The sequence below is a fragment of the Megalops cyprinoides genome, chromosome 2 (assembly GCF_013368585.1).
Source record: "Megalops cyprinoides isolate fMegCyp1 chromosome 2, fMegCyp1.pri, whole genome shotgun sequence".
Lineage (NCBI taxonomy): Eukaryota > Metazoa > Chordata > Actinopteri > Elopiformes > Megalopidae > Megalops > Megalops cyprinoides.
Window position 1 is genome coordinate 55,096,363 of NC_050584.1, and position 26,559 is coordinate 55,122,921.

A 26,559-nucleotide genomic window follows, 5' to 3' on the forward strand; every position below is an offset into this window, starting at 1 on the left:
ATTTACCAGCCTGAGGGCAACAGACCTATTGGTGTCATTACTATGTACACTATTCAAGCAGGTATTTTGTGTCTCATCAAACACAGAATGAGAAAGTATATTATAGATTCTTTTTTAAAAATATATGCCAAGAGAACATGCACATGGCAAATACTGTTTGAGAAAAAACATTTATATCTGCTTAGCTGAAAAAAATATTTAATATAAGATAATGATTGCCAAATGTAACTTTTAAATACATACCACATACCAAGTGAAATTTTGTTTGGACATGGCACTGTATATTGTATAGTGATTAGATAACCATGACAATGAATGTACATTTAGGTAGATGCATGCAGGTCATTTTAACACAATTGACATCCTTTCAGTGAAAATAACTATATTCCATTTAAAATCATAAGGCCATTTTTAAATTTGTGGCAGCAATTTTCATTTTAACAATAATTTGTTCTTAAATTAAAATTAAATTAAACTTTGGATAGTGTTATAGGTGTCTTAAGTAATCATAACATTAAATTGAAATGATTTAGACAAGTTTCAATTATGAGTCTGGCATAAAGAGAATTAGATAGAGAGCGAGATCTGAAACCTCTTAAACAATATTAGAAATTCATCACATATAGATCTGCCCACAGAATAGTGTGTGAATTGGTTTAATGTGTGTAGATTTGCAGGTAAGACACATAAATATTCAAAACAGTGGGACAGCACAGACAATGTCACACAGCTTGGTCAAGCACAGGTTCTGACTCTATTACTGCCATAAAGGTGGAAATAAAAGCAGCGTGGATACAGAATCGGTGAAAACAATATATGCATAAAATCATGGTACCCATTTTGGAGCTAATCATATCATACAGTATCTAGTTATTCTCATATGGCCCATGTGCCTATCACACTTCCCCCATGAGGACAAAAAGAGTGGGCTTGGCCCATGGCCCACAAGCCAAGGAAGATGCCACTCAGCAAAGAGGGATCTGAAAAAATAGACAGAAAGTAGGCACATGCATCTGTTTCTATTTTACCCAGTCTGGAGTCCAGACCAGCAAACCCACAAGGTTTACTGAAACCTTCTACTGTGAAAGTTTCCTGCCCCTCTCGCGGGTGGTATCAGCAATGAAAGTGAGTACGTTCACCCCCACTGGTTATGCAGACCCTCTAACTTTCTCTTTCTTTAAAAAAAAACCTGTCAATTATTAGTAAGAATGTCTTGAAGTACAAGAAATAAACAACTGATTTTCATATAAGCTTAAATGTGTTATTTAATGGAAAGGCAACTCTTAAGGCATTTTACTTATTTATAAAAAGTTGGAGACGGGGGTGGATATTCAATTTAAATTTTTATGGAGTTTGGAGAAAAGAAAGAAAAAAGAAAGGTCCAGGACTCAATGAAATAGCAAATGAAAAATATTTTTCGTGAGTAGCTCAAAGTTATCATCCTAAAGATTCAACCAAAAGGCCAGACATATTCCACTGTGGGTTCAGTAGTAGAAAAAACACTGGTGGTAAATTTATGATAGACCTCCATTTTCAGTTGTGCTGTATGCATTAATACAGTTTCTAAGAATATGCTTATGGGTTTGTGTAGTAAATGAGATATGATCAAAAACTACACTGGTAGAGAGCATGTGGAGTAATTAGCAGAGTTTCTCACCATTTAGGAAAAATGGTGTTTATAGCACGTGACCTTGTTAGAGCCCTTAACATAAACCTATGTACTAATCATTGGGGAGGAAATGGATGAACACAAACCAGGATTATTCTGCCCTTGTTATTCAAAACCTAACCTTAACATGAAAACAAAGTCAGATGGTTTTAAATGAAATGAAGCGAAGGCCACAGTCATTTCATTTAAATGTCTGCATTATACATAAGTAGGTATAAAAACCTCAAAGCATCATCTATTTTTTCATCCTTATTAGTCATTAAAAACTTTAAAGCACATAGACCTCGCTTCCAGCATTCCATTACCTGAACAATAGCATAGCTTTAGAAACAGATTTTTCAATTTCAAAAAAATGAAAAGTATGCATTCAGCCTCTTCATGTTATGCCGCACTTAAACCGTAAAGACTTCACATAAAAAAAAAATTCAAGGTTATGTCCAATTCAAACCCCACAAACAAGTACTTCAGAAATCCATTTAGAGTAGGAGACAGAACATCTAATTCAAACATGTCATCCTGTTAAAAATGGTCCCACTTGGTCCTCTTCTTGTCGTTTGTCTGTTTCCGTCTTTGTAGGAGAGATTAGTTTTCTTCATGTAGGTTTGAAGCACAAAGAAATAATCTTGGACCACAGACCTTTAGTTGTGAAAATGGGACACTTGATGCCCTTTACTAATGGAAATTTACAAGCAGCATGAACTTTATAATATTGAAATGACTGACAATAAAACAACATGAGTGATTTTTCGTTCAGTCCTTTATAATTCAGTGTTTTGGTTTTGAGAGACCCCAGCAAACTGAACATACGATCCTTTGGTATGGATCAACACACGTAACAATTACAATATCCAAGGACACATCATGAAGATTTTATGTGTAATAATTGTACACATGTAATCAACATCAAGCAGAACCTTACAAACCCCACTATATATACATAATGTTGCCATACACCTCTAATACAGAGCTGTTGAGCGCACAAAAATTACTATTCTGAATATATTACACTATGACAAACATTTAACAATATTTGAAAATCACTGAAGTGCTTTTACCTCCAAATAAACAAGCCATGCTCTTTTTCAGTCTTTCCAATGTTTCTAGCATATTGCCTGAACTTACGATAAAAGCCTATTTTATTATTGTAGGTGATGGTGTGCATTTGGGCTAAAGCATCAAAAGCCTTTGGCCTAAATTTGATATCGTTTCAGTGTACTTCAAGTGGAGCAAGAATGTATCCATGGTTATGGTGTATCACTGTGTATCTTTTCCAATATGGGGACTGGACAAGGTAGTTAAATGTTTCTCCATCAATTACAGACTATAAATAAGTGCTGTGAAGACAGTACATTTGATAAGTCAGCATGAAAATGCCATTCAAGGTCACTCCTGCCAGCTGGGGGAGGTGGGGGGGGGGGGTAGTTATGGGAGTACAACTGTGAAAAAGCACACACACAAAATATATGTGTACACTGAAAATTATGAATGAACTCTGCAAGACCCAGCGTGCAGACATAGGCCTGAGACCAGCCTCCTCTTGTGAATTTCAGCAGCCTTGAATTGTGACCCCCCTGATGGAGAACTGAGGAAATAACACAGAACAGGGACACAACTGGGGGGTTCACCAGGAAACCCAAACCAAATCAAGTACAATTTAAGAGCTGTCTGCGAAAGAAGACTGCATTTTCGTTGCTGAGTGAAGTACGGAAATGCTGTGCAGCTTTTTTGGGGGTAGGATTCATTTTGAAAAGGCCCTCTAACATTGTTTTAGAGAGATATGCAAATATATTGTCAGATATTCCATGCAGAGATCATTTGCAGTACCAGCATGTTAAGTCCATATCTTTAAGTCAATGAGTTAACTCATATGACGAAATGCAGCAATCCCGACTTAGGTTTGCTTTTATTGAAAAACTGCTCCATTGTGGAGATGGCGAGCAACAATCCCCGATAATCTAGAATCTTCCAATGCTCAGCATCATACCTTGCACAATTTGGCTTCAAATGTCATTACAAGGAGTAGTCCTTGAAACAGGTGAGGCATTTGATGCCGGTCTGCAGAACAAACCTGCAATCTGCATGAGGGGCCGCCTCACAGGGGACGTCTGATGATCAATAAGGAACCCATAAGGACCGGGAGAAAGAATCCTGCTTTCATTCTCTCCCTTTATTTACAAGAGCAGAATCTTGGCAGCTCTCAGATAAACAGCTGCTCACAACACGAGATAGGTAATGGGAAACATCATTTATTTTGTCTGCTGCCGGCTCCTCAGAGACCAGCAGTTCCTATGTACTCCGGAGCCAAGACTGGGTCCCGGCAGCAGCCACTTGATATCAGAGGCTGCCTCTCTCTTAAATGAAAATGACATGCTTACAGCGAGAACACATCATAAGCAAGCACGTTGCGATCAAAGGGAATGGGAAAGCAGCCTGGGGAATACTAGTTTGCATCTGTTAGGTCGCAGAGAGCTGCTTCTTGTCACCCAGAATACCAGCCTGTCAAGCTGTCATTGACCTGTGGCAGCCATTCGGTGGAGGGGCCTGCTATCCCAGGCCATTGCTGCTATGTACAGGGCGACATGCACAGAGGAAGTGTGGAGGCAACAGCATCATTTGCTCCTGTTTGGACGGAGATTAGCATCTTAATTGACTGTGATCTAGAATCTCAGTCAGTTCGTCACTCACTGCTGTTACCTTTCAACCTCCAGCATTACATGGAGCTGGGGGGCTTTATGGTATATAGGATAGGTAAATTGTAAAATAGGGTAAATAGACAAATACAAATACACAAAACAAGACCAGTTTATCACAGTACGCAGAAACAAGTGCCTAAGTGTTCTATCCTCCAAAAAGATTATTTATCCTATTGAGAGAAACATCACTTTGCAAGAAAAAACTGTAACAACATCTAGCACCTTTGCCACAGCCAATTAACATAACCACTCCCATTATGTCTTTACCCAGCGCATCATTCTCCAAATAATTCACTACAGCAGTGAACAGTGACAGTGTTAAGCCCTAAGTAGTAAACTGATTCAAAGAAAGCAAATTCACTGTGGACAATCCGGAATGGTGACTATTTACTGATAGCGGTCTGTGCTTCACATGTAAGATATATCAGCATTGATCAAGCTGATCAATGAACTTGTGTGTCTGTGTCTGTAAACAGAACAGCCAAAATATGATCATTTATAGAAGGTAGTTTTTAAGAAGGTAGTTACTAATTGAAGAAACAGTGCTTTTTCACAGAAATGGAGTCAATAAAGGAGCTTTTATTTTTTGTATTACCCTTACAATAATCCTCACTATAAAATATCCAACAGGCTAGGCATTGTTACGATGGTGACTCACAGACCTGGAATTTCCAAAAGACTGAAAGGGGGGCTTTGATCAGGACTCTCCACTGGTTTCCGTGTTAATGCAGGAACGCCATGTGGTTTCCTTATCCGCACAGAGGCCTCAGAAGCACCCAACTGATGTCAGTCCATCCGCTACACACACACACACACACACACACACACACCCAAGCGCAGAGATGGGACTGAGTCTGCCCCATAGGACCACAGGGGTACGGCAGGTGTATCAGATCAATATTAAGGGCTATCAGAGCCACTCTGAGAGCAACGGGGTCCCGCTGAGGCTGTAACCCGACCCCAGTAAGGCCGAGGCGGTGCTGTGAGGAGGTTTCAGTCAGGGCTGACACTGAGCCCCAGGGGGCCACACAGCTCTTTTTACTGAGGCCACTGGTCTGTCAGCATGCATATCCCTCACTGCCGCTCGCACTGGGGGGACCCCTCACAAACATTAGCAGGAGTCCCCTTTTTTAGAAAGTCCGCCCCCAGTGTAAATATTGTGAAATCCTAAAACCTAGTAAATGAGTGAAGAGGAAGAATGGCCGAGCCTTTGGAGGATATTGCATGAATGATTATCCGATTCACGCGTTCGCACCAAGTTAAAGAACTGACAGCGCACATCTGACAATGCTATCGTAAGGCCGTGAGTTGACTCAAAGGAGGATTTTGCGAGCGCTGCAGTTTCAGCAAAATAAGACACAGATACATACGTAAAAAATGTTCAATAAACCTGAATGGCCAAAAGTGTAAAATCTAAAGTCGTTCATTAACTTGAAAAGATATGTTTTGTGTTTTTACATGAAAATGTATTAAGCTTCAGTAGCTTTTGGTTGGTTCTGGACATGCAGCAGTAAATCTCAGACTGTAATTCATTGCTGATATATGTGTCAGTTAGAATTTGGAATTCATAAATAATAAATGCCCATGGAGCAGGGGAGCATCTTCAATGAGGCGAGAGTAGAGGACTACTTTCTAATCTACGAGTCGGCAAGCCACTCTAATGACTTCACCCAGAGACCAGCAACTCCTCCATGCCTTTCTCCTAACATTCTTCATTATTGTACTTTGGGATCACGAGCTATTAAACATTTACAACTCTCTTTTAGGACAATAAATAAATTGGAGAAATTCAACTGGGCCTATATTCTAGCCTGGATGCTTGCTCATGTAAAAAAAAAAAAAAACACACAGAGAATGACAAAGGCATCTGATTTTCCAGAAACTATTTGTTTTCTTCCCAGAAGCACGTTATTGTGCTATCTAGTGATTATATTGCACGGCATGCCCTTCATGCACACTGAGCTGGGGTCACATCCAAACTGGTGTCAGCACAGCATCGCTAACATTATCTCTGATTTCTGACCTGCATTCAGAGCTAAACAGGAAGATGTTCAGGGGAAGGAAGTCATATTTTTTTTACTGCTTTGTTGAGGACAACATCGTAAAAAGCAATCCGAGGAAAGGTGGCTTTTGTGGATGTGATTACATCATTTTCCCTTGGTGAAAAAGTGCGCATTCTAATTCCACAGACTGAACTGTGGAGGATCCCATAAGGAATTTCAACCATGAATGTTAATGGCAGATTGAGTAATGGTAATGTGTAATTAAACCCAAAGACAGGTTATTCTTTAGTGTACCTACCTTTAAATCTCTGCCTTTCCCTGCACTCTAGCACTTCAGGGGTGGAATTAACAGTCTTGCGTTCCTTTATTTGTCTCTGAAGCCATACCTCTTTAAATAACACATGTCCATTTCACCATTCTTGAATATTTGAACATTCACACCTTTTTGGATGTCTTCAGTTTAGTGAAACGTGTGTGTCTGTGCCCATACATACATTCATATATCTCATAGCTCTATCAGGTCAAAGTTTGTTCCCCTGTATTTTGTGCTCTCCTGCTTATCTTCAACCTGTTTCAAATTGCTCACTTACTCTGGTATTCAATTTCTGTTACAGTTCCACAGTGTTATTCAATGTAGTATTATATTAAGTTCTCTGACCAGAATGACTTAAGGTTTATTGTTTTGGTGCTGTTGTATTTCCTGTCTTCTTGACCACACTTTTTGGTTACATTCAGCAGCTGCACGTAAAATATCTGTTGCTGCCACTGGTCTTCAGTAGCACTCAATACGACCACCAAACACATTTTTCATCTATCAGTAACATTTCAAAGCCCTCTTTCATATCTCATTCGGCACATTTATTAGGCATGGACTGTAGACACCTGCAAAACAGCCTGTAATGGCTCTGCCCATGTCCAGCATGGTGGCAAAACATAAATGTTTACATAATTCATTACAACATTGCTTGATCTAACTTAGAACATGCATTACTCATAGGATGTGCCTGAAATGCCTTTTGTTGCTCCATTCCATCTGGCTAAAAATCATGTTTCTCATGTGGATAGCTTCTTGCAGCGGTCCCTCATTCCTCTTACATTTCAGCACGCGCTGTGTACCAGTGATTGCTTAGAGAGCTACATTAACTGCTTTTCCTAGCTCTTGGTCCCTCGCCATTCAGGATGCTGTAAGGTCACTGCTAAATATTATTTTGCCTAACAATTCCCCGCATTCAATCATATATTTACATAACATTAGATTATTGTCATTTAGCAGACACTCTTATCCAGAGTGACTTACATCTTAAGCTATGGTCCACTTACTAATAGTAATATAAACACATAAACATATAAATAAACAAACACAATAATGATAGCACTAACATGACATTTTATTCAAATACATAAAATGGCTGATATGCTCAAGTCCAATGCTCATTCTCAGTCAACATTTGTGCTTTATGAAACACCGCTTTTGAGGTGAAACCATGTGAAATATGCATCTATCCAACAAGAACCTAGACTCACTCCAGCTTTTGTCCCAAACTGTTTGTTACCTAAATCACAAAAGGGTGAATTCAATCTCTGCCTTCACTATTGTACTTTATTTGTCAAGCAGAAATTCTTGACTTATTGTATAAGGAGAGAATAAAGGCTCATTCCTATACGTCTTTCAACACTTTTATTTCTCTACTGAAAGCAATATGCAATCCCAACAGTAAAGTGTTTCTTCAAAGAAATTTTGAAAAGGTTTCACCGTCTTTTCATTCCAAGTGAAGATACTGATTGTTGAAAATTTAAAGATGACCAATTCTCTCATTTTAACCATTCTCAGCCTTCGCCTTCAACATCCCACAAATTCACTTTCCTCTCTTCAACTGAATGACTAATTGACAACAGAGACAGCTTCTGAGGACAGACAGAACTCTGACAATGCAACAAGGTAATGCACATGAAGCAATGGGTAGATGGGGACCAAGTTTTGCTCAGGAACAAATTTATCAAAAGTTGACACGCTCACCTCTCTTTACACCTTTGAAACCATTTCAAAAGTACATATGAGACTGACCATGTGCTCTATGAAGCCCCTTCCAAATGAAACATTTACATGGTGTTGGCATACATATTTGTGAAAATTAAAGGCATTCAACATTATGGACTGTTCCTCAGGTCATCTTCAGTCGCAATACACCTGACAATACAGGAGATTTTAGCATGTGTGGAGGAGGTAAGGAATATCTTAAATATAGAGTGATGGCAAAATCACAGTTTACTACAAATTTATCACTGTACAAATGTTATTTACTTATGTTAAAAAGATTTTTAAAATAATTAAACACCTCTCAGATTTGTCAGATAATGCAAGTGAGTGTCTTGTAAAACAGATAAACTTTCAATTACAGGTATAATCAATCATGACATCTGTATAAATCACGTCTATCATTTTGGGCCACCTGAAGCTTGCTGGTCTGGTCTGACGTCCGCAGCGGAGCTTTACACACTTTCCAACTGAAATTAAATACAATAAAATAACATTTAATAACTGTTGCACTGTTACTGGTTGAACATATTCCAGTATCATTTAATCTTTTCAGAACCAGCTTGCAAAACAAAGCTCACTAAATCATCATTCATAGCCATCATCACATATTATGACCCTGAAAACAGTGCCTGCAACTAAACCCCAACCAGGTCATAGACGGGCCTGTAGGAAGTGATTTAACGTGCAAAGAGATTGTCAGGTTGTTGTTTTTTTCACTTTCCTGTTGTGTTCTGATTGTAACTTCCTCTCTGGTGGGGGTGGATATGGGTGTCATCCTCCATACCCACACCCTTCCCCCACCTCAGGAAAATGTCACTAAAGTTCTCACACAGCTGCCCCCCCCCACCACAGTGAGCAGCATGGAGATGGAAGCCTCAGACTCACAGGTCCAGTCATGAGTCTGGAAGCCACCTCTTAATCCTTAGACAATAAGGCAGGCATGCTAAAAAAATACTGGAGCAATGATGAGCAGCTACATCGCCTTCCTTTGTCCCACACCAACACCAGTTACTCTCTGACTATCCCTGCTAAGTCTAGTGGAGTATAGGCCCAAACCCACAGCAAGAGATGGTCAAATAAACTACAGCAGACCTGCTTTAGAAATGAATATTTAAGAGACTGGTGTATTCTCCATTTCATCCTCTACAAAACATGAATATTAACCACTTATAGCTTTCAAATATCGAAAGGCATCCATACTAGATTATGTGTATGCATTTTCTCAGCAGTATTATATAGTCTCTTCAAAATGTCACAAGAACCTTGAGAGCTTGAGACTGAGCTTGATTGGCAGCCATAATAAAGGCTTTTGCAGCTCGGTTCAAAGGTGTGATCTCAGCCTGTGAATGTTTTTTGGTGGAGAATCTTTCCTATCATGGTGCCGCAAACTACCCGAACTCTCAGATGACACTGGTAGGATATAACAGCACTGTGCCACTGCGCTCTTCCTATCTTGGTGATAGATTAGTTGGGCCGAGTGTCCGGCAGGGCCGTGGATGTGATGCGACATCCACAGGAAATAACATCAGTCTGGTGTCTAATGAGGATGTTAACCAAGGTGATGGCACATTCATGACCGGCTCTGACAGCCAGAACCTCATCTGCAGAACAAAAGACAACATATTTTCATTCAGTGAGAACCGCTTTTGAAAACAATAGTCCACATTGTGGTAGTTTTTAAAAAGCGAACTGAATTTGTGCCTCCTGTAAACAGTTTTTCATTAGGCGCCTGTGTGGCTCCATAGTGTGCTCTTCTAACAAAACCTGCCTTTGACACGTCCTCTTCTTATGTGTATGTGAACTAAAATTAATATGAAAGACATCACCCTGTTTTACCCTGCATGACATAAACACAACCCATGAAAAATGATATAAAAACTTATGAATATCTTTGACTTTGTTTCTACATGAAATAAAAATTTCTCCTTTTTGTTTGAATAGATTGTTTTAATAGGATGAAATCTTGATTGATTACAATGCTAACTGATTAACCCCACTCCTTACACACTGGATTAAAAGAGACCTTGGGAATTTTATGTAATCCCATCTCGATGACATCTTGTCTGTGGTGGGAGATGTTAGGATACTGGCAGGTGACTGGGGAGAGCTGGAATAAAGGCAGGAAATGCGCCCAGCGCTTGTGTTGCCATACAGGGGTGAGTTTAAAATTGCCATAAACCCAGGGGTCAGTGGCACGATCGACGGTCTAAAAGTCAGGCTGCAAAACCCCGCTATTTATTCTCTGCTGAGGTCTTCACCGATAGGCGTTTTTCTTCGGCGCTAAAACGGCTGTTAATTAGCTCTGATTGCGGAGGCTGCGACCTTTCGAGCAGCACTGGGGAGAATGACAGCCCTGTGCAGGTGTGAGGTAAAACAGGAATTAGCAGCGTGCCTGCACTCTACTCCGCTGGTGAGTAATGGGTCTTGGTGGGAGGCGATCCCCGGGGAGGGGGGTGAAATCCTGCAGCTGACGGCAGCCCCGGACAGGATGTGTAACTGCACACGGGCAAAACAGGAAGCCCAGCGGCTCGCCTCGCGATTGACACGCTGGCTCGCTAGTGTTCGGCCTAGGACGGACCCAGACGCCCAGCCCCTGTCAAGTCACTGCGGTGGGGGGGGGGGGGGTCATGTAGCCCCCCGGAGGGGCTCGCATCGCGTGTCATTCCTCCGTGGAGGTGCTGCGCTCTGTCTCCCTGCTCTTCCGGTGCACCGTGCAGGAACACGTTTTGGCAGGCGGCCCAGCGGCCCGCTTGCTCCCAGGGCACTGATGAGTACATATCCATCTCATGGAGAAAACCAGACCAGGACAGGACCCAGACGCTGGAGATACAACAGCTCACCCCATTTCAAAATATTTCACTAGTGTTGTTAAATGTTTGCCAGACAAATTAAAACAATGTGGCTAACAGTTCTAATCACCTGTGTGATCTCTGTTTGTAGATTATAAAGTCAACCTGTTTAAAAGCAATAAATACTTCATGGTCATGTAAAAATCTAGAGCTCTATGAAATGCATATACAACTGCATGGCCATATGTGGATGTTTGCTGCCTTCTCGTCCATTGACACTTGCACAGCAAAATGAGAAAAAATTCTGAGAAATCACAAAAAATTACATAAATACATGACATACATTTTGGAATTAACTGTCTGCCAAAAGGATTTTTCCTATTTTTAATTCAGGAATTTTAAATTTTACATTTAAAAATGTGCTGCCGCTGTCCCAGATTGCTTAAAGAGATCCACATGTTTTGGGGCATAATTTAAATGTTCCTTGTTTTGCAAAAATTCCAGGCCCCACTACATGGGAGATTAATTCATTTCATCTGCAGCATTACTTTGATCAACATATTTTGAACCAGCATGGTAATTGATAGAGTTTCACAAGGAATTGAAAATATTTTGACAGTAAAATTAAGGATTTCCCCATCTATTTACACAGTGGCAATGTGCAGACAATGTATTTTGCATGAGGCCGTGAGCTTCAGTGCTGCAAACACTAATTTCCTTATAAAACAAAGCACTGTAAGGGGTGCTTTTTCTACCATTTACCATGTCGGCATTAATGTAAAACATGATTATCTTCCCCCAAATTGTATGTTTAAATATGCACCTCCTCCTATAATTGCGGTTTCAGACTGGATTTTCATTCAAGTGACAAATGCTATATCAGGACATTTTGTGTTTTCACCAACAAGATATTAAGTAAGAGAAAGAATGAAACTCATTTTGCATTATTATGTAAGACACATTTATGATTCCTATAAAACATTATCTTTATTATTATTAGTAGTAGTAGCATTGTCTTCACCAACCCAGTAAAATGGTGGTCATGATAAAATGACAATTTAAATGCTTGTCAAGAAAGGCTGAATTGCATATTGTTTCAAGTACACCCAGTATGAAACAAAAATTATACTACATATTTCAAAAGTACTTAAATGCTGTGAATAAAAATGTAATAAAAATGCTGCATGCATCATGTGATGGAGGATAAAAATCCAAGGACAGGCAGAATTAAATAACTGCCAAAATTCATCTGTATGAAACGCATGGAGAAAATCCTGGATCAATTTCTACATATTTCAGGGCTGGATATCAGTTTCTGGGAACACCATGAACCACTACAGCTACAGGATTTTGTGTAGATGTTTAAACACACTTGCAAATGTTCCAATCTGTTATCCCAACTTCAGGGTTCATGCTGATACAGCCTGACACCAGCCAAATTACAGTTACTCCACATGCACAGTGTCTTAAACTGAGCAAACCATGTTCAGGAAGGCAGACAATCAGATCTGAACCCCACCTCCTGGGCCTACGATGCCTGCACAGCCCCATGATGTGACCCTGACCACTATGAAAAGCAGTTCTCTCAGCCGTGTACATTAAATTGATTCACACCTAGGGAATTTGATCATTTTCATGTATAACAAGTGTGTAAACTTTATTATGTATACTTAAGCATTACATTACAGCCTGTGCAATTCTAAACCTCCCAGTGCTACAGGTCATGCATTTCTCAAAGAAGACATGGACCACCCGACTGAAAAAAGACTGGTTGTAAAGTCAGCTGCAGTCATAAAGTCACCTAGCAATTTGAGAGTAACTGCATACACACTGCTTGGAACACAGCACATAGTTGATTTGTGCAGAAAGGAAAAATAAGTGAATTACATTACATTACATTAAATGTTAATGCTCTTAATTTAGTGTCCACTAGAGGGCTCATACATTTGCGGTCATGTTTTGATTCCTGTGACAGTTGCTTTTGTTTTTGCCTGCAACAGTAAAACTCAGTCTTTAGTATTAGTATTAGCATAACGTTACAGCCGTCAGCATTGTGAATGTGCGTTTAGACATTATAACACAACATCACAGTACCCTAGATCTGAAGTCTGAGCTTAAAATTAGATTTCCTGTCATGGTGGAATCCTTCTAGCAAAAAAGAAACTGTTCCATTGAAAGGGAATTCTGAATCAGCTATTTGCAGCTATTTGTGTATCGGCCCTGCATGGCAAACTCAAAGTGATGTTCCTGCTCTGCACCTTGGCTTTCTGTGGCTCATTTATTCCCTTTCATCAGAATGAAGGCTGACTTACAACATGGACCGCTAAGATCCCCGGGGCAGGGTTAGGGAGAGGGTGAGGATGGTGGCTGCTGAGGCTCTAAAGACCATCTTGTCTTGACAGCTTTTGTGCGTGTTAGCATTCATCTACAATTACTTGGGAGACACAAAAAAAATGAGCTTTGTCCCAGTCAAACGTCAAACAGAAACCCCCAGCTCCCGTGTCAACCACCACTACAAGCTGAAGCAATCAACTGGCAGTTAAGAAAGGGAGCCCATGTCAAGCTGCCAGCGTAGCAGCAGGTGGTGTCGGAGAGAAGGCGGCCTGTGGCTGTTACCTGTCTAGGTATGATAACACCAGTGGCAGGGCTGGGACAGTCTTCCTCCTGACTCCCATCCACACTGGGGATTGACAGCTGTCCTGAGGGAAAAACACATGACACAAAGACAGTCAGGCAAGTTCACATCCTGCCAACCAAGCACAATTACATAGTTCTTTACAGGAAGCTTATCTTAGCTGATTTAGGATTTGTTACCTATTCCAGTCGCATAGCATAATGTAGTAGTTTTTAAAAAGGGAGAGCTTTACCTTAAATAATGTGCACACTCAAACAATATACTACAAAATCAACAGTCTTTCAAATGAGTGAAGGCAATTAAATTGTACTTTGTAAGTGACATTAACACTTAACCATAAAGCATATACCATACCGATACCCTTACTCTTTCCTACAGTGTTTTGTTGCTGCTCTGTAGCCTAACAAGGAAAGGGCCTCAAAGAAATCTCCCATCAAAAGGCATTTCTGTTGAAGTCCCAAAATGACAGTACTCTCTCTGTGTCCATAAATCACACGCAAGGTTCTGGAATGTGCATCCAGGCTGCCTAAGTGAGAGTTCAGGTGCTGCCGTCTCCCAACAAACCGGTGTCTGGTTAAAACAATAAAAAAACACGACCAAATAATGATGTTGTAACAGTGAACACATTTGTGTTGTTTTTGTGCTTTTGAATGTCAGTATGGGACGCGTGGCCCCAGCATCAAAACGTGTAGCAGGTGTCACAGTGTTTTGAGATGAAAGACTGCAGGTGAATGGCAGGACCGGGGGGGGGGGGGGGGGGGGGGGGGCTGCTGCTGGGAGCACGAGATGACTTTTTCTTATGTTCAACACCCTTCTCTTCAATAACGGCCATCTGGCAATGGAATACAGCCTGCAATTGATTCATTTACAGGCATTGGGGATTTTGGTTAACAAAACCAAAAACATAAACGTGGAATAAAAAGCAGACAACTATTTATGGTTTGTGAGAAGTATGGGCAAAACACATAAAAGGTCATGAATGCGAATCAACCAGTTTATCCAGCAGCTCTTTTTTTCTCTCTGTTGTTGAAAATGCACATTTCACGTAGGTTGACCCAGCTAAGGCCCGCATGTAGTGGAGTCATTGATTGACTGGACACCATTATTATGCTAAACCTAGGCTCCCTGTCAGTTTCCAGCTGTTTGGCATGCAGAGCTGTGAGTAATGTCAGTGCAGATGGATTCTTTGTCAAAACAGACGGAGGAGGTCCAAAACAGTCAGCTGACGGACTCAGTCACTGCACAGGACTGAAAAATGTCACTGTCTCATTCACGGCTGCCCACTTTTGTCTGAGACACAAATAAAACGATGCATTTTAACACACCAAAAGCAATATTTAAGGGCCGTTTGTCAAATGGAATCGGGCCTTGATTGCATTTGTCATGAAAATTCAGAAGTATGCCGTTTAAGAGTGCTTTCTACCTACATGTAGATAAGAGGCTGAGTGATTACATCTCAAGATGCATGTAAAATTCCAGAAGGCACATTTGTATAATTCATTATTTATAATGTACAAACATGACACAGTGTCTTTAGAATAACATTTACTTTGCTTTATGATATAAATATATTTCGATTTAGCATTTCATATTGTGAAGGGAATTATTTATTCCTGATCTTGTTTAACCACATCTCAAATGAAGCCCCAATGCACCAGTTACACCTCTTCAATTGACACAATGCTAAAGAATAAACCTATACAACTTCAGATTTCCATTGAGAAATCATTTTGGTATGTATACTACATGAATAATGTAAAATTCATGAGTAAAATTCACAAACTTAAGGCATCTGTAACCACCAGAAGGGGTGCCTATGGTTTGTTTTTCTCTCAAAATGAACGTCTGCTGTTCACGATACACTTCAAACATAGTGTGCATGGAACCACTTTGAACATAGGGGTGAAACATACTCCTGTGACATTCAATCATTTCAAATATGTCTGGACAAACCATCAAAGCTGCAGTATGAGAGTAAGGTGTTTATTATATATATTATATATATATATATATATACGAACATTTTATAAAGTTCAAGGGATTCCATAGCTTTGAGATTCCATAAGCTATGAACTACAGAACTCACACAATAAAAAGTAAATACAAAATTAGACATACTAAGAAAAATACACAATACTTCAACACAGTAAACAGTCTGAAGAAAATATGCAGGCTACCAGGGACATTTTGGCTTATTTATCATGGAACAAGTGGTACAGTCCCCAATGAGGGTGAGCCTCTAATGTATTTTGTGTCCGGTTAAAGCTCTCAAGGCTACTGCTGTGTGCGCGCGATCGGTTACAGCATCTCCCCGAATTCACTGTCTGAGCAAACGTTTTTTGACTGACTGATTTAAGATGCCAGACACAGGAAGTAATCCCATGACAGGAGTGTGGCTGGATCAGAACAAGCACAAAGATCGCTGCCAGACCAAAGTGTTACCCTACTGGCCGTGAACCCAGAGGCATGGTCTCTGTGCCAGGATGCAGTGAGAAATACTACTTGTGGCAGTGTGGAGCAGTGACGGAGGGCAAATCTCTGCTGATACTGAGATTATCACCATCAATAGCTGCCTTTTTTCTGTCAGGTCTGCCAGCCCATCAGCACTGCATCCTCTCACAGTTCTGGCAGACTAGAGTGCCCTGTGTCAGGGTTAATTCCTCACAGGAGAGGATGGTGCCGGGACCACCAGTGCTCATTTCACGCCATTGCCGTGAAAATGCACCCCCCCCCCCCATCACAAACGTCTTCATCCGTCTCTGTCTAATCTGCATGGGACGCTCCGTTCTGGAGGAGAAAGGTCAGTGCATTCAAGGAGTCCATCCATCTGCAGTGTCAGCCCCCTCTACATGAGAGGGGATAAAATGACACTCCTCTTCTTCAGGGAGGCATCAGCCCTTCCTCCTCTCAGGGCTGAGAGAAAAATCTTCCCCGGGCAGTGCTGCATCCACAATAATACAGCAATGACAGCTTCTGATGAAGAGGTGCGCACTCATTAGCAAGCATGAGCACATCCTGTTTCTCCTCACTGTTAATTTCCTTACAAAACACCGTAATGACAGAACACGTTTTTGGTGAAAACAGGACAACGGGTTGAGATTCTCTTCAGGGACACGAAACAAAGTGTGGTGGATGAAACAGTGGAGGCTAATGTAAACAGCTTTTAATAGCATCAAACCAGTTGCGTGGTTTGTTTTAGACCATCTGTCGGTTCCATTGTGTTTGCTCTGACTTTGAGTGCCCATGGGTGACAGTTGATATATGTTTAGTACAAAGTGCCTGGGCTGTCTCTGGGGAACTCCACAGAATTTTTCCTCCTCCTTAGGTTTTGTGTGTGTGTGTGTGTGTGTGTGTGTGTGTGCACCTATGCCATGGAATATTCCATCAGATCACAGCACAGTCGCTTGTGTCCTTAGTGGCACAGTGCCAGCTTTCTCGGGCATTTTTATCAAAGTGAATTGGGCCTTTTTCTGTTTGAAAGGTTAGAAAAACTGTGCCAAAGTTCTCAAGGCAGCACTGAAAGCATTAGGCTAGCCAAAGAGATTTTCAGTGTCCAAATGAAACTAAAAGAGCGTGAACATTCAGTGAGAGCCTCATTTCCAGCCATTTACTGGTAGTATTTAAGATGTTTTCATGTTATTAAAGAAAAAAATTCTATCTGGCAAGTGATTAACAAATGAGTCCGTTACAACCTTCCAGCTATTGAAGTAGCACTTGACAAACACAGTATAAAGGGTCAGTTCAGCATCAGAGCCATATTAAACATTACTCTCAAGTTCACAGACCAAAGGGTTCTATAACTATCAGAATAGCTGTCATTTCTCCTCATAAAAACATATCTGAGAGCTGCAGTAACCGCTGTTTTACAAGCCACATTAAGCCAGCACATCTCTGAACAAAACAGCAAGGACGGTACTGCACTGTGCACAGTTTTATAGCATGTGATGAAAACTAATTACCTACACAGGAAGCCAATTCATTTGAACTTTCCACAATGTGATCAACTCACTTTCAACATCTGTATAACAAGATGTTTAGCAAAATCAGTGTAGACTGAATAATAAAAGAGTGTTCATTTTATTCATTATATACAATTAATTAAGCTCATTAGATGTTATTTCCTAGGCCAGCTTACAGTTTTGTTTAGCGATCTGGAGTTTTACGGAAAAACTTGTGATAAAGTTTTCCGTAAAGTACACAGGTCCAAAAGCTTAGACACACGCTGGGTTTAAATGAATGACTCTCAAACCTTGAATCCAGTGCTCTAAACACTCTGTGTCGACCATGATCTATTAAATAATGCATTGATAGTATATGAAATACTCTGACACATTTTTATTCATGATAACCCTCTGACGATATAAGACTGGCCATTTCTTTAAGCATTAAGTTTGTTTCTGTTTTGTTTTTCATTTTATTTTCATTTCATCATATTTTATTTGGTATATCAAAGTATATAGACTATTAAGTAATTAATAACTGTGACAGGGCTGTCCACTGATCAGGTGGTAGGTTCGAGATACCTGTTAGTTTTAGGAACACTGGTTAATACTTGTAAGTGTAATTTGGTGTCACTTTGTATTAGGCGACTACATTTTATACAAATATATAAAACTATGCTGAGTGAAAACCACACTCAGAAGTGAAAATGAAGTGTTGTCAGGAAGTTTTTACTTTCTGCCAGAATGTTCTAGCCTCTCAGCCTCCCACACCCAGCCCCTGCTTTGAGTGAAGCCAGGCCCACCAGGATAATCACAGCCTAATAAGACAGAATATTGAAAGCAGCAGTGCAGTGGCCAGATCCTTTTTCCTGCTCTTTTTGAGTCCCAGAAAAATGTTTGCACATGGCCACATACGATATCAATAATTTCATAATATATCAATTGACAGTTCCGGAAAAAAGAAAGAAATCGTGACCCCCCTCTGCTTATGAATGTATTTGATTTGGAAGCGACCCGTAATGTGTGCAGGTATCTGTGAATACGTGCCTCAGCAGAATTCTCTGAGCCGTGCTAGCGGTGCGGAAAAGTGATCCAAAAAGGGGATATCATGAATACATGGAAAAAGCTTGCATTTTACCTCTCCAGCACTGTGCCTGAAGAATAGTTATCACTAAGAGCCTCAGTAATATCACACATTTCACTTGGAGTACATAAAACCCACTTTATTAAGCTTTTGCGTACGTTTTTATGTATTTACTAAGACGAGTTATATTCACTCACTATCACATATTGAAAGGATTACACTGCATTACAATGACATCATATTCAAATGTCATTTGATTGTACATTTGAGTATTCAGTACAAATGCAAACCTTCCTTCTGCTCTTCTAATGCACTGTGTTTTTGATTTCAATTTTTTTTTTTTTTTGCTGATGAAGTTATAAGCCCTTCCTCCTCTCCAGTGTCCTATTTGCCATGCAAGGCTGCAGAAGCCGAGATGCGGATGTGTAAATGGGGCCTGTTCTAATGATCTCCCACACCTGCGCATCTGCTGTGCTTTTAATTAACACTCCAAGGAGGTTCGTCTGGAGTAATCAAAAACATTGTCACTTATAAAGCCGTGGCAAAAAATCAATATTTTTCATCAGCAAAAGGTAGGACCTGCTTATAAGCGGACAATTTAATTGCCTCACTCGAATAGACAAAAAATGGCACTTTTTAATGACTTGATTCCAAAGGATCAATACCCAGGCATGCATTTTTATTAAACAGCAACATGTGGTGAGGTGCTCAGAGTCATTTCCATGCAGAACCCAACATTCCTCTTCTTTTTCATTTCGTCAGGAGCAGGCAATAGGTTTTGCAGCCTGTGCAGCATGCTGATTTATGAACGGGGGGTGACCTCTGAGGCCGTAACACAGTGATGGGTGACTGGTTCTCAACGGTAAGCTACTGGCACTTGACAAAGTGCCTGAAGCAGAATGAATTTACTTCTCTTTTCCTCAATCATCAACAGGCACTGCCCTGACCCCCATCCTGACTGCTATAACAAGATCTCCCATCTCGGGCTGAAAAATTTACTGTCACATCTACTTTTCAATGAGCTCAAGTGAGCACTTCTTTCACCTTCAGTAGAGCAGGGCTTGCTAACTGTTGGTCACAAGGAGCCCGTACAGCCAGGTAGGTACCCAGGACAGGGGGCACAATGACGCTGCAGACAACTTCAGCTTTTATCACGAGTCAATCTTCCTAATCTTATTATATACAGGCCGTTTTTTTCCAGCTATTTGGCAGACCTATCTATGTTTGCCTTCATCAACTTGATGACAGTGCCTTGAGGCGAGTTAAATTTAATAACCCTGTTTTTTTACTGCCAATAAATCTCCACGCACACTCAAATTTAACCTTCCTCTCCTCTGGATGGTGACCACAGCAATTGAAAATCACATGGCAATGTCATAAAGGAATTTTACCCTTCATACATAAATGTAAATACACAAACATACAGAATATTTGCACAATATTACCAACCATTGCATTGTCCCACACTGTTGTCATAAAATATGAATTTCACTTGGTCACTCAACCTCTTTGACAACTTGATGTCATTCTGTATATCCCCAGTTATTTTAGCAGTCCAACAGTAGGGAGCCAACTCACAAAATATATATTTGATTAAGAATTTTTTAAAAATAGTTGAATCTGCTCTATAGACCTGACCATCAGATCAGATGCGACACAATAAGGTATAATTGAAAATAAAAAAGCCATTAAATGACATTCAATAAGCCACTCTACAATTGATCAAACAATAAAAGGTACTCCCTGGGGATGTGGCAGAGCGCAGCAGTGGTCTTGAAGCCGGGGTAGAAAGGCCTGCGATTTCAGAGCTCTGACACAGTGGTCACCCTCCTGACTCACTGACAAAGCCAACACCAGACACAATCACCAACGGGTTCGATCGTTCTCTCCCCACTCCATTTGTCTGCAGCATTCTTTCAGGCCAAACCACACTCTGAATACTGAGCACTTACATTGATTATGATCAAACAAAAAGCCACAAGAGCTTATCCACTTTCAGGTAAAACAACAAAAGCAGAAAGCAGGGGCAAAAAAAGGTTACCAACACAAATTTTCAGGGGAATGCACTGCGTTCGCAAAAGTAATGTTTCTCTGGACAGGGGGAAAAAAATTCTCAAATGGCGAATACAGTATGAGCAACGAAAGATTTATTGTTTGATAGTTTATCTTGACAATTTTTTTAAGTTTTCAAAAAAAAAAAAAAATCCTCCCGTGCTTCTTTAACTTTCAATTCTCCAAAGCATCCCTGCTTCACAGCCCCAGGCTATTGCCTTTCTCAATCTGTCCCTGGAGACGCAGGAGTTATTACCCCTGTCGATTGAGGAGAAAGGGATGTTATTCCCTTGTCATCCACAGCCGGCCCGCCATCCTCCCTGCCCTGATCTATAGCCCCTTGCCGGAGAGGAGTGTCTGACGCGCCATTGGTTTAGAGTCCTGTCAGCTCCCGCTACCTGCACCCCTGACGCCCGCTCCGTGGCCCGAGTGACACCGCCACATCAGAGTAGTCAGGCCAGGCGAGGAGGCCTGTTGATTGATGGGCTTGATTATGCCAAAACAGGGTTAAATGTTAGCGACCTGGAGTAAAAGTTTACCTGAGACAAAGAGCACCATGCTCTTTCAGTCATTTAGTGTCAAGAGCTCCTCTGGGCTTTGTCGTGACAAAGGCTGCTTAATATGACAATGTGTTTGTGTTACAAAGGGTGTTCTATGGCCAACATGTAATGGAATATACTGCTGTAGATACATGAATTCAATGTATACAATTACACATTATTATTATTATTATTGGATATTATTATTTTCAGCACGTCTTTTTTCTGACTGTACTGCATATATGAGAACTAACAAACAACTCAATTATTCAAATTGTAATATTCAAGATATGAGTTCTGATTCAGTTTAAGTCCATTTAATATTTTTCTTTCAACTCCTTATTTCCTCCTCCATATATATACCATGAGACAGATTAATTCCAAGATTCTGGCTGAAAGGACAAGGTATGTTTGTCTGTGGGTTGAACATTCATAGGATTTTCCCGATCACTCTTCAGCCATAGTAAACCAGTATGAGCAAGAAAGATCCTGCCCAGCCTGAAACTTTGAGAGGCTTGAGGTTTGATTTCCTACCCATAATGTATGCCACTATAATCACATGGATGCATACAACTGTGGTGAAGCAAATGTCCAGAGTCAAATGTCTTCACTATGAACGTAGATGGCTAAGACATAGGCCCTTTGCTTACCCGAGGAAAAGTATTTAAAATGTACATTTAAGAACTCAATGTTCTCTAATGCACTACTTTCTGTGGTAACAGCATATGTTTTCACATATGGGAAATTATGGATATTATTAAGAATTAAGCCACACGTCCTTTTATTGGTAAACATACATCAATTCCCATGATATTCACTAAAGTTTCCATTCTCACATTCAAAGGGGTGTTATTATGTAGATGTCAATGCCTAGCTAAGTTTTTTTTTTTAATTTTATTTTAAACTGACCCACATCCTGACACTTCATTACAGTGGTCAAAATCTAAATTTGTGGTTCTAAATGGTTTGAATGGGGGTAGTTATACCACAGGTACTAGGAGAGTATAGATTTTCAAGGCATGGGTGGCCTCAAATATAAGAACGGCAAAAATATGAATGGCATAAAATGTATTATCATTCATTATGCCACCACACCATTAGAATAATAGATGCGTATATAAAAATGCTTTTTCCACTGCAGCCATAATGTATAGGCCAATACATATCAATGCAAAGATAAGCATAGGTCCCAGGCTTGTTTGAGAAATGAAGAAAATGCTAAAGGAATTAATTCTGACAAAATGTGTTCAGTAATTCAGTTTGGAAAATTAAGTATGCCCACCTTAAATAGTAGTATTTGATCTGTTAGACATGGCTGGGAATGGCTACAGACCTAATGCAATCACCAGTAGTTTGGACATACATCTATAGTCCCTGCCAGACAAATGTTCAGTGAGTGTTAATATTCATTATTGATATTATGTGCATGTTTGAAAAATACACTTTGTGACTATGCTATGCTGTGTGTATCCAAAGACACAAGAAAATGAAAAGTATTTAAAACACATCTAGAAACAATGAACAATTAACAGGCCAATTCAGCCTACTTAAGCAATGCAAAAATCATAATTTGCAACCGCTGGACATTATCGGGCATGTGTAGAGACCAGGAATCAAAAGAAGTACACAACCATGTACAGCCCACTTTTGATAAATGTGCCAAATATGAAACGAGTGAGTAAAAGCTTCAAAGCTGGGAAGACACTGGCATGCCAAAAATGAGGCAGCCATATTTGGAGTGGCCTTTTACTTAAAGCAATGAAAGGCAAATCTGCATTTATGCAAATCTACAGACTATTACCAAAGGCTGTGCCTAATTTGCTGAAATCAGGTAATTCTACCAAGAAATACACAAGGAGGAATAACAGCAAGAAAGACCAAACAGGATTAACACAACAGGCCAGCAGCCATTCTAGCTTGACAGCCTAAAAATAGGGTCAAAACTGTGGATACCTCTTCCAGCCCTTGTTAATGTAGCAACAATCACAATGACAAACTTGCTTCAGGGCCAGATCAGGTGCTGTAATCACCGGAAATGATTACATTTGTTTTAATCACAATATGACCAGTAAATTCTAAAAGAATAGAACATGCATTCATTTACTATAGACATGTATCTAACTCAAGAAAAATGCATTTTAGATGAAAGGTATTTCAGAAGAAAACCTACATCCTTGTGGTTAGTAGCTACACATGACAAGCTATTGAAACGCATTCATATTAAATATGCCCTGTGTTATGTACAGGGGTTAGATACCCACAGGGCGCACGCGTGTTTATTTGACATCTGTCAGGAATTAGCAGGAAAGGGGGAGAGAGCACATGCTAGACAGTATCCAGAAGGGAGGAATACGGTCATGTCATTTCTCACATAGCTGTCTCGGGCCCATGGGCTTCGGGCATTCAAATCAAATTTGATTTTAACCGGGACGTGCTGTACCTCACACCATCAACGACATCAATCAAAAGCGCGCAGGGAGGTGCGGGATCTTTTCCATACTGCATCCATTTCTACTTCACATGTTAGGCGCAGCCCTAGAGGTGCACCCTACAGGAGAGAAAGGCCTGGCCTTTTAGTTACCTATGGAGGACAGTGGCACTGCTTGGCCGTAGGACCACATGAATAAATAAATAAATAAACAAAAGTGGGGAGACAACACAGAGAGGCCATCCATCATGTATCCCATTACCAGAAACCCAGAGCCATCTGTATAATGCAGTCAGCGTCCTAAGCAGATAAAAATTCCACTTTTCGCTTCAATTTGTTATATTTGACAACTCGCCATGCTCTATTTTTGAATTATAAATAGATTTTTTTTTTTAAACTTTGCCCAAGCGTATGTAGAATGCATGATTACTAGCAAACATAACACATTAATACATGGAATAATGCACACTCAAAAGCACTTGAATGAATAAGGAACAACTTTCACAATAACAGAAACCATAACCTTGATGCGCATATACAGTATATTTTCACTTAGTTACTTGGTTTATTTGTTAAAAAAGTGCATCTTTACATGCAAAGACTTATAACAGTGTTTTCTGTTAAATGTACTCAGAGACAGAATTCCAATGTACCAATCAGTATGAGGAGCTGCAACAGATTCAGATTTAACCGAGTTAAACAGAACCAAGTACCAGATTTAAATTTTTCATCCCCTCTGCCAACATGTTCTCCAAATGATTTCCATTTCTCTGCGCCTTTATGGACAGCAGATATGTGCCACTCAGCAAGAGAAAGAATCAGAGAAGAGTGTTTGGAGTGACAAGAATGTAAATAAAAATCAAACCAATAACACATTGGCTTACAGTTTATTTGGGTATTTACACTGTCAGCTACAATCAGCGCTCTGTGCCTATGGCCACATGACATGCTGCTGATCTACTGCCATAGATTTACTAAACAACACCACTGGAACACAAAGCTTTATACTACTCTGAAGGTCAAGTCCAGGTGTTTGTCAGTCAGGGTGGAAGGAAAAAATACACAATGATGCATAAAATTGCTTATAATCTCAATAAAGCAAGACAGAAAATGCTATTTGAATTGGCTGAACTTGCAATGCATTCTATGTGACTTTAATTTGACCAGATGTTCAATTAGTCCACATCACTTCTCATCATCAAGACACTAAACATATATGGGGGTGGAAAAATCTACTTCTAACCCCGGAGGTTTGTTTGTGTCTTTCATTTTCATTGTAATAATTATGACTGACCTCATTGTTCATAAAATCGTTAGCTTTTTTATTTAATTTGAACTCAAGTAATTTGAATAAACAAAAACGTTCTATACTATAATGACCCAAAGTAAAAATAAAATAATTTGTATTGTGCAGTATGTGAATCTGTAATAAAACACAAAATTCATTGATTTGCACTTCCAATTAAAATTCTATTGTGTATAAAAGAAGTGGTCCTCCTGAAGTCTGCTTTTGTCTGGCTCAAGGTCAAGACTGCATCTGTAAACTGGTGCCCAGTTCCCAGATCCCATTGAAGCAATGTTTCCACCTACATTTTCCAATACCCCCACACTACAAAAAGCCCCTGCTGGATTTGAACATCCAAATTATGAACTACAAAGGTTCAGTATTTTTAAATGGACAGTATCGATATTCCACTATGATATTGCTACAATGCATTACATAAATCCAGAACATGAGGTGGGAATCTGGGTACTGTATACTAGAAATGGCCGTCCACACCGCGTGTGCAGTGCAGATGCAGACCACCTATCTACCGAGTACCATAACTGTGCATATGCATGTAGATCAATTGTGTAGAAAGAAATTCAACCAGGGCAGAAGGAATTCTTGCAGGAAAAAGGAGATATGTTCACCCAGCTAACAATTTAATAGCAAATATGTAGGTAGCATATATGCATGGTTTCACTGCTGTTATCTTTAATGGCATCCTTTTAAATTCACATTCTGTAGTCAAAAGTAGGTAAATATGTTATTTGACTAGAAGACATGGAGGTCTTCAATTTTTGTCAGTTTATCTAGACTGCTTATTTTAAATTATTGGCTAACACACTGGCTGCTTTAACAATAGATACTTTGATGTATTACAAATATTACGATGACTATGATGTTTTACAGCCAAATATCAACAGCCAAAGGATGCTTTCCACATTTTTAGGGCTCAGATTCAATCGCAACTCTGTCTTTTGTTCTACATAAAGAATCACAATCTATGAAAATGCTAGGCAAATAATAAATGCAGTTAGTAAATAAAATAATATAAAATAAATAAAAACAAACTAATTTAGTACACATGAAGCTCGCAGCTGTAAAAGTACACTCAAACTCCATTATCAAAATATTCTGAGTGGAGGCTCTTCAAATATCTCCCTGAGGAAGAGCTGCCTTTTGAAATGCAATGTAGAAGTCCTGTATGGGGGATTTTAGCCAGTTTTGTGTTTCTTTCTGCTATTTGCCTGTTAATGTTTACATAGATTTTTGTATTTGCACTTACATTCTTTCCCAAGATGACCCATTTCTGTTCTGCAAATTTTCTATGGCCCACATACGTGCACCCCTGCCTTACGTACTACAGATTACAGAAACACATATTTGATTAGAGAACAGAGTTACATATTCTCTCTGGAATG

At 39.9% G+C, this 26,559-nt stretch overlaps 1 protein-coding gene across 1 annotated transcript in view; it reads right to left on the reverse strand.

Moving 5' to 3' along the window:
* Positions 1-8,809: 8,809 nt before the first annotated feature.
* Positions 8,810-26,559, reverse strand: part of LOC118771825 (adhesion G-protein coupled receptor D2) — a 62,756-nt gene continuing 45,006 nt past the window's right edge. The window contains exons 24-25 of the mRNA XM_036519912.1: positions 13,809-13,891; positions 8,810-8,870 (exon numbers count right to left, since the gene is read on the reverse strand). Of these exons, the coding sequence (XP_036375805.1) occupies positions 8,856-8,870; positions 13,809-13,891 (98 nt within the window). The 3' untranslated portion in view covers positions 8,810-8,855. The remainder of the gene's footprint in view (positions 8,871-13,808; positions 13,892-26,559) is intronic.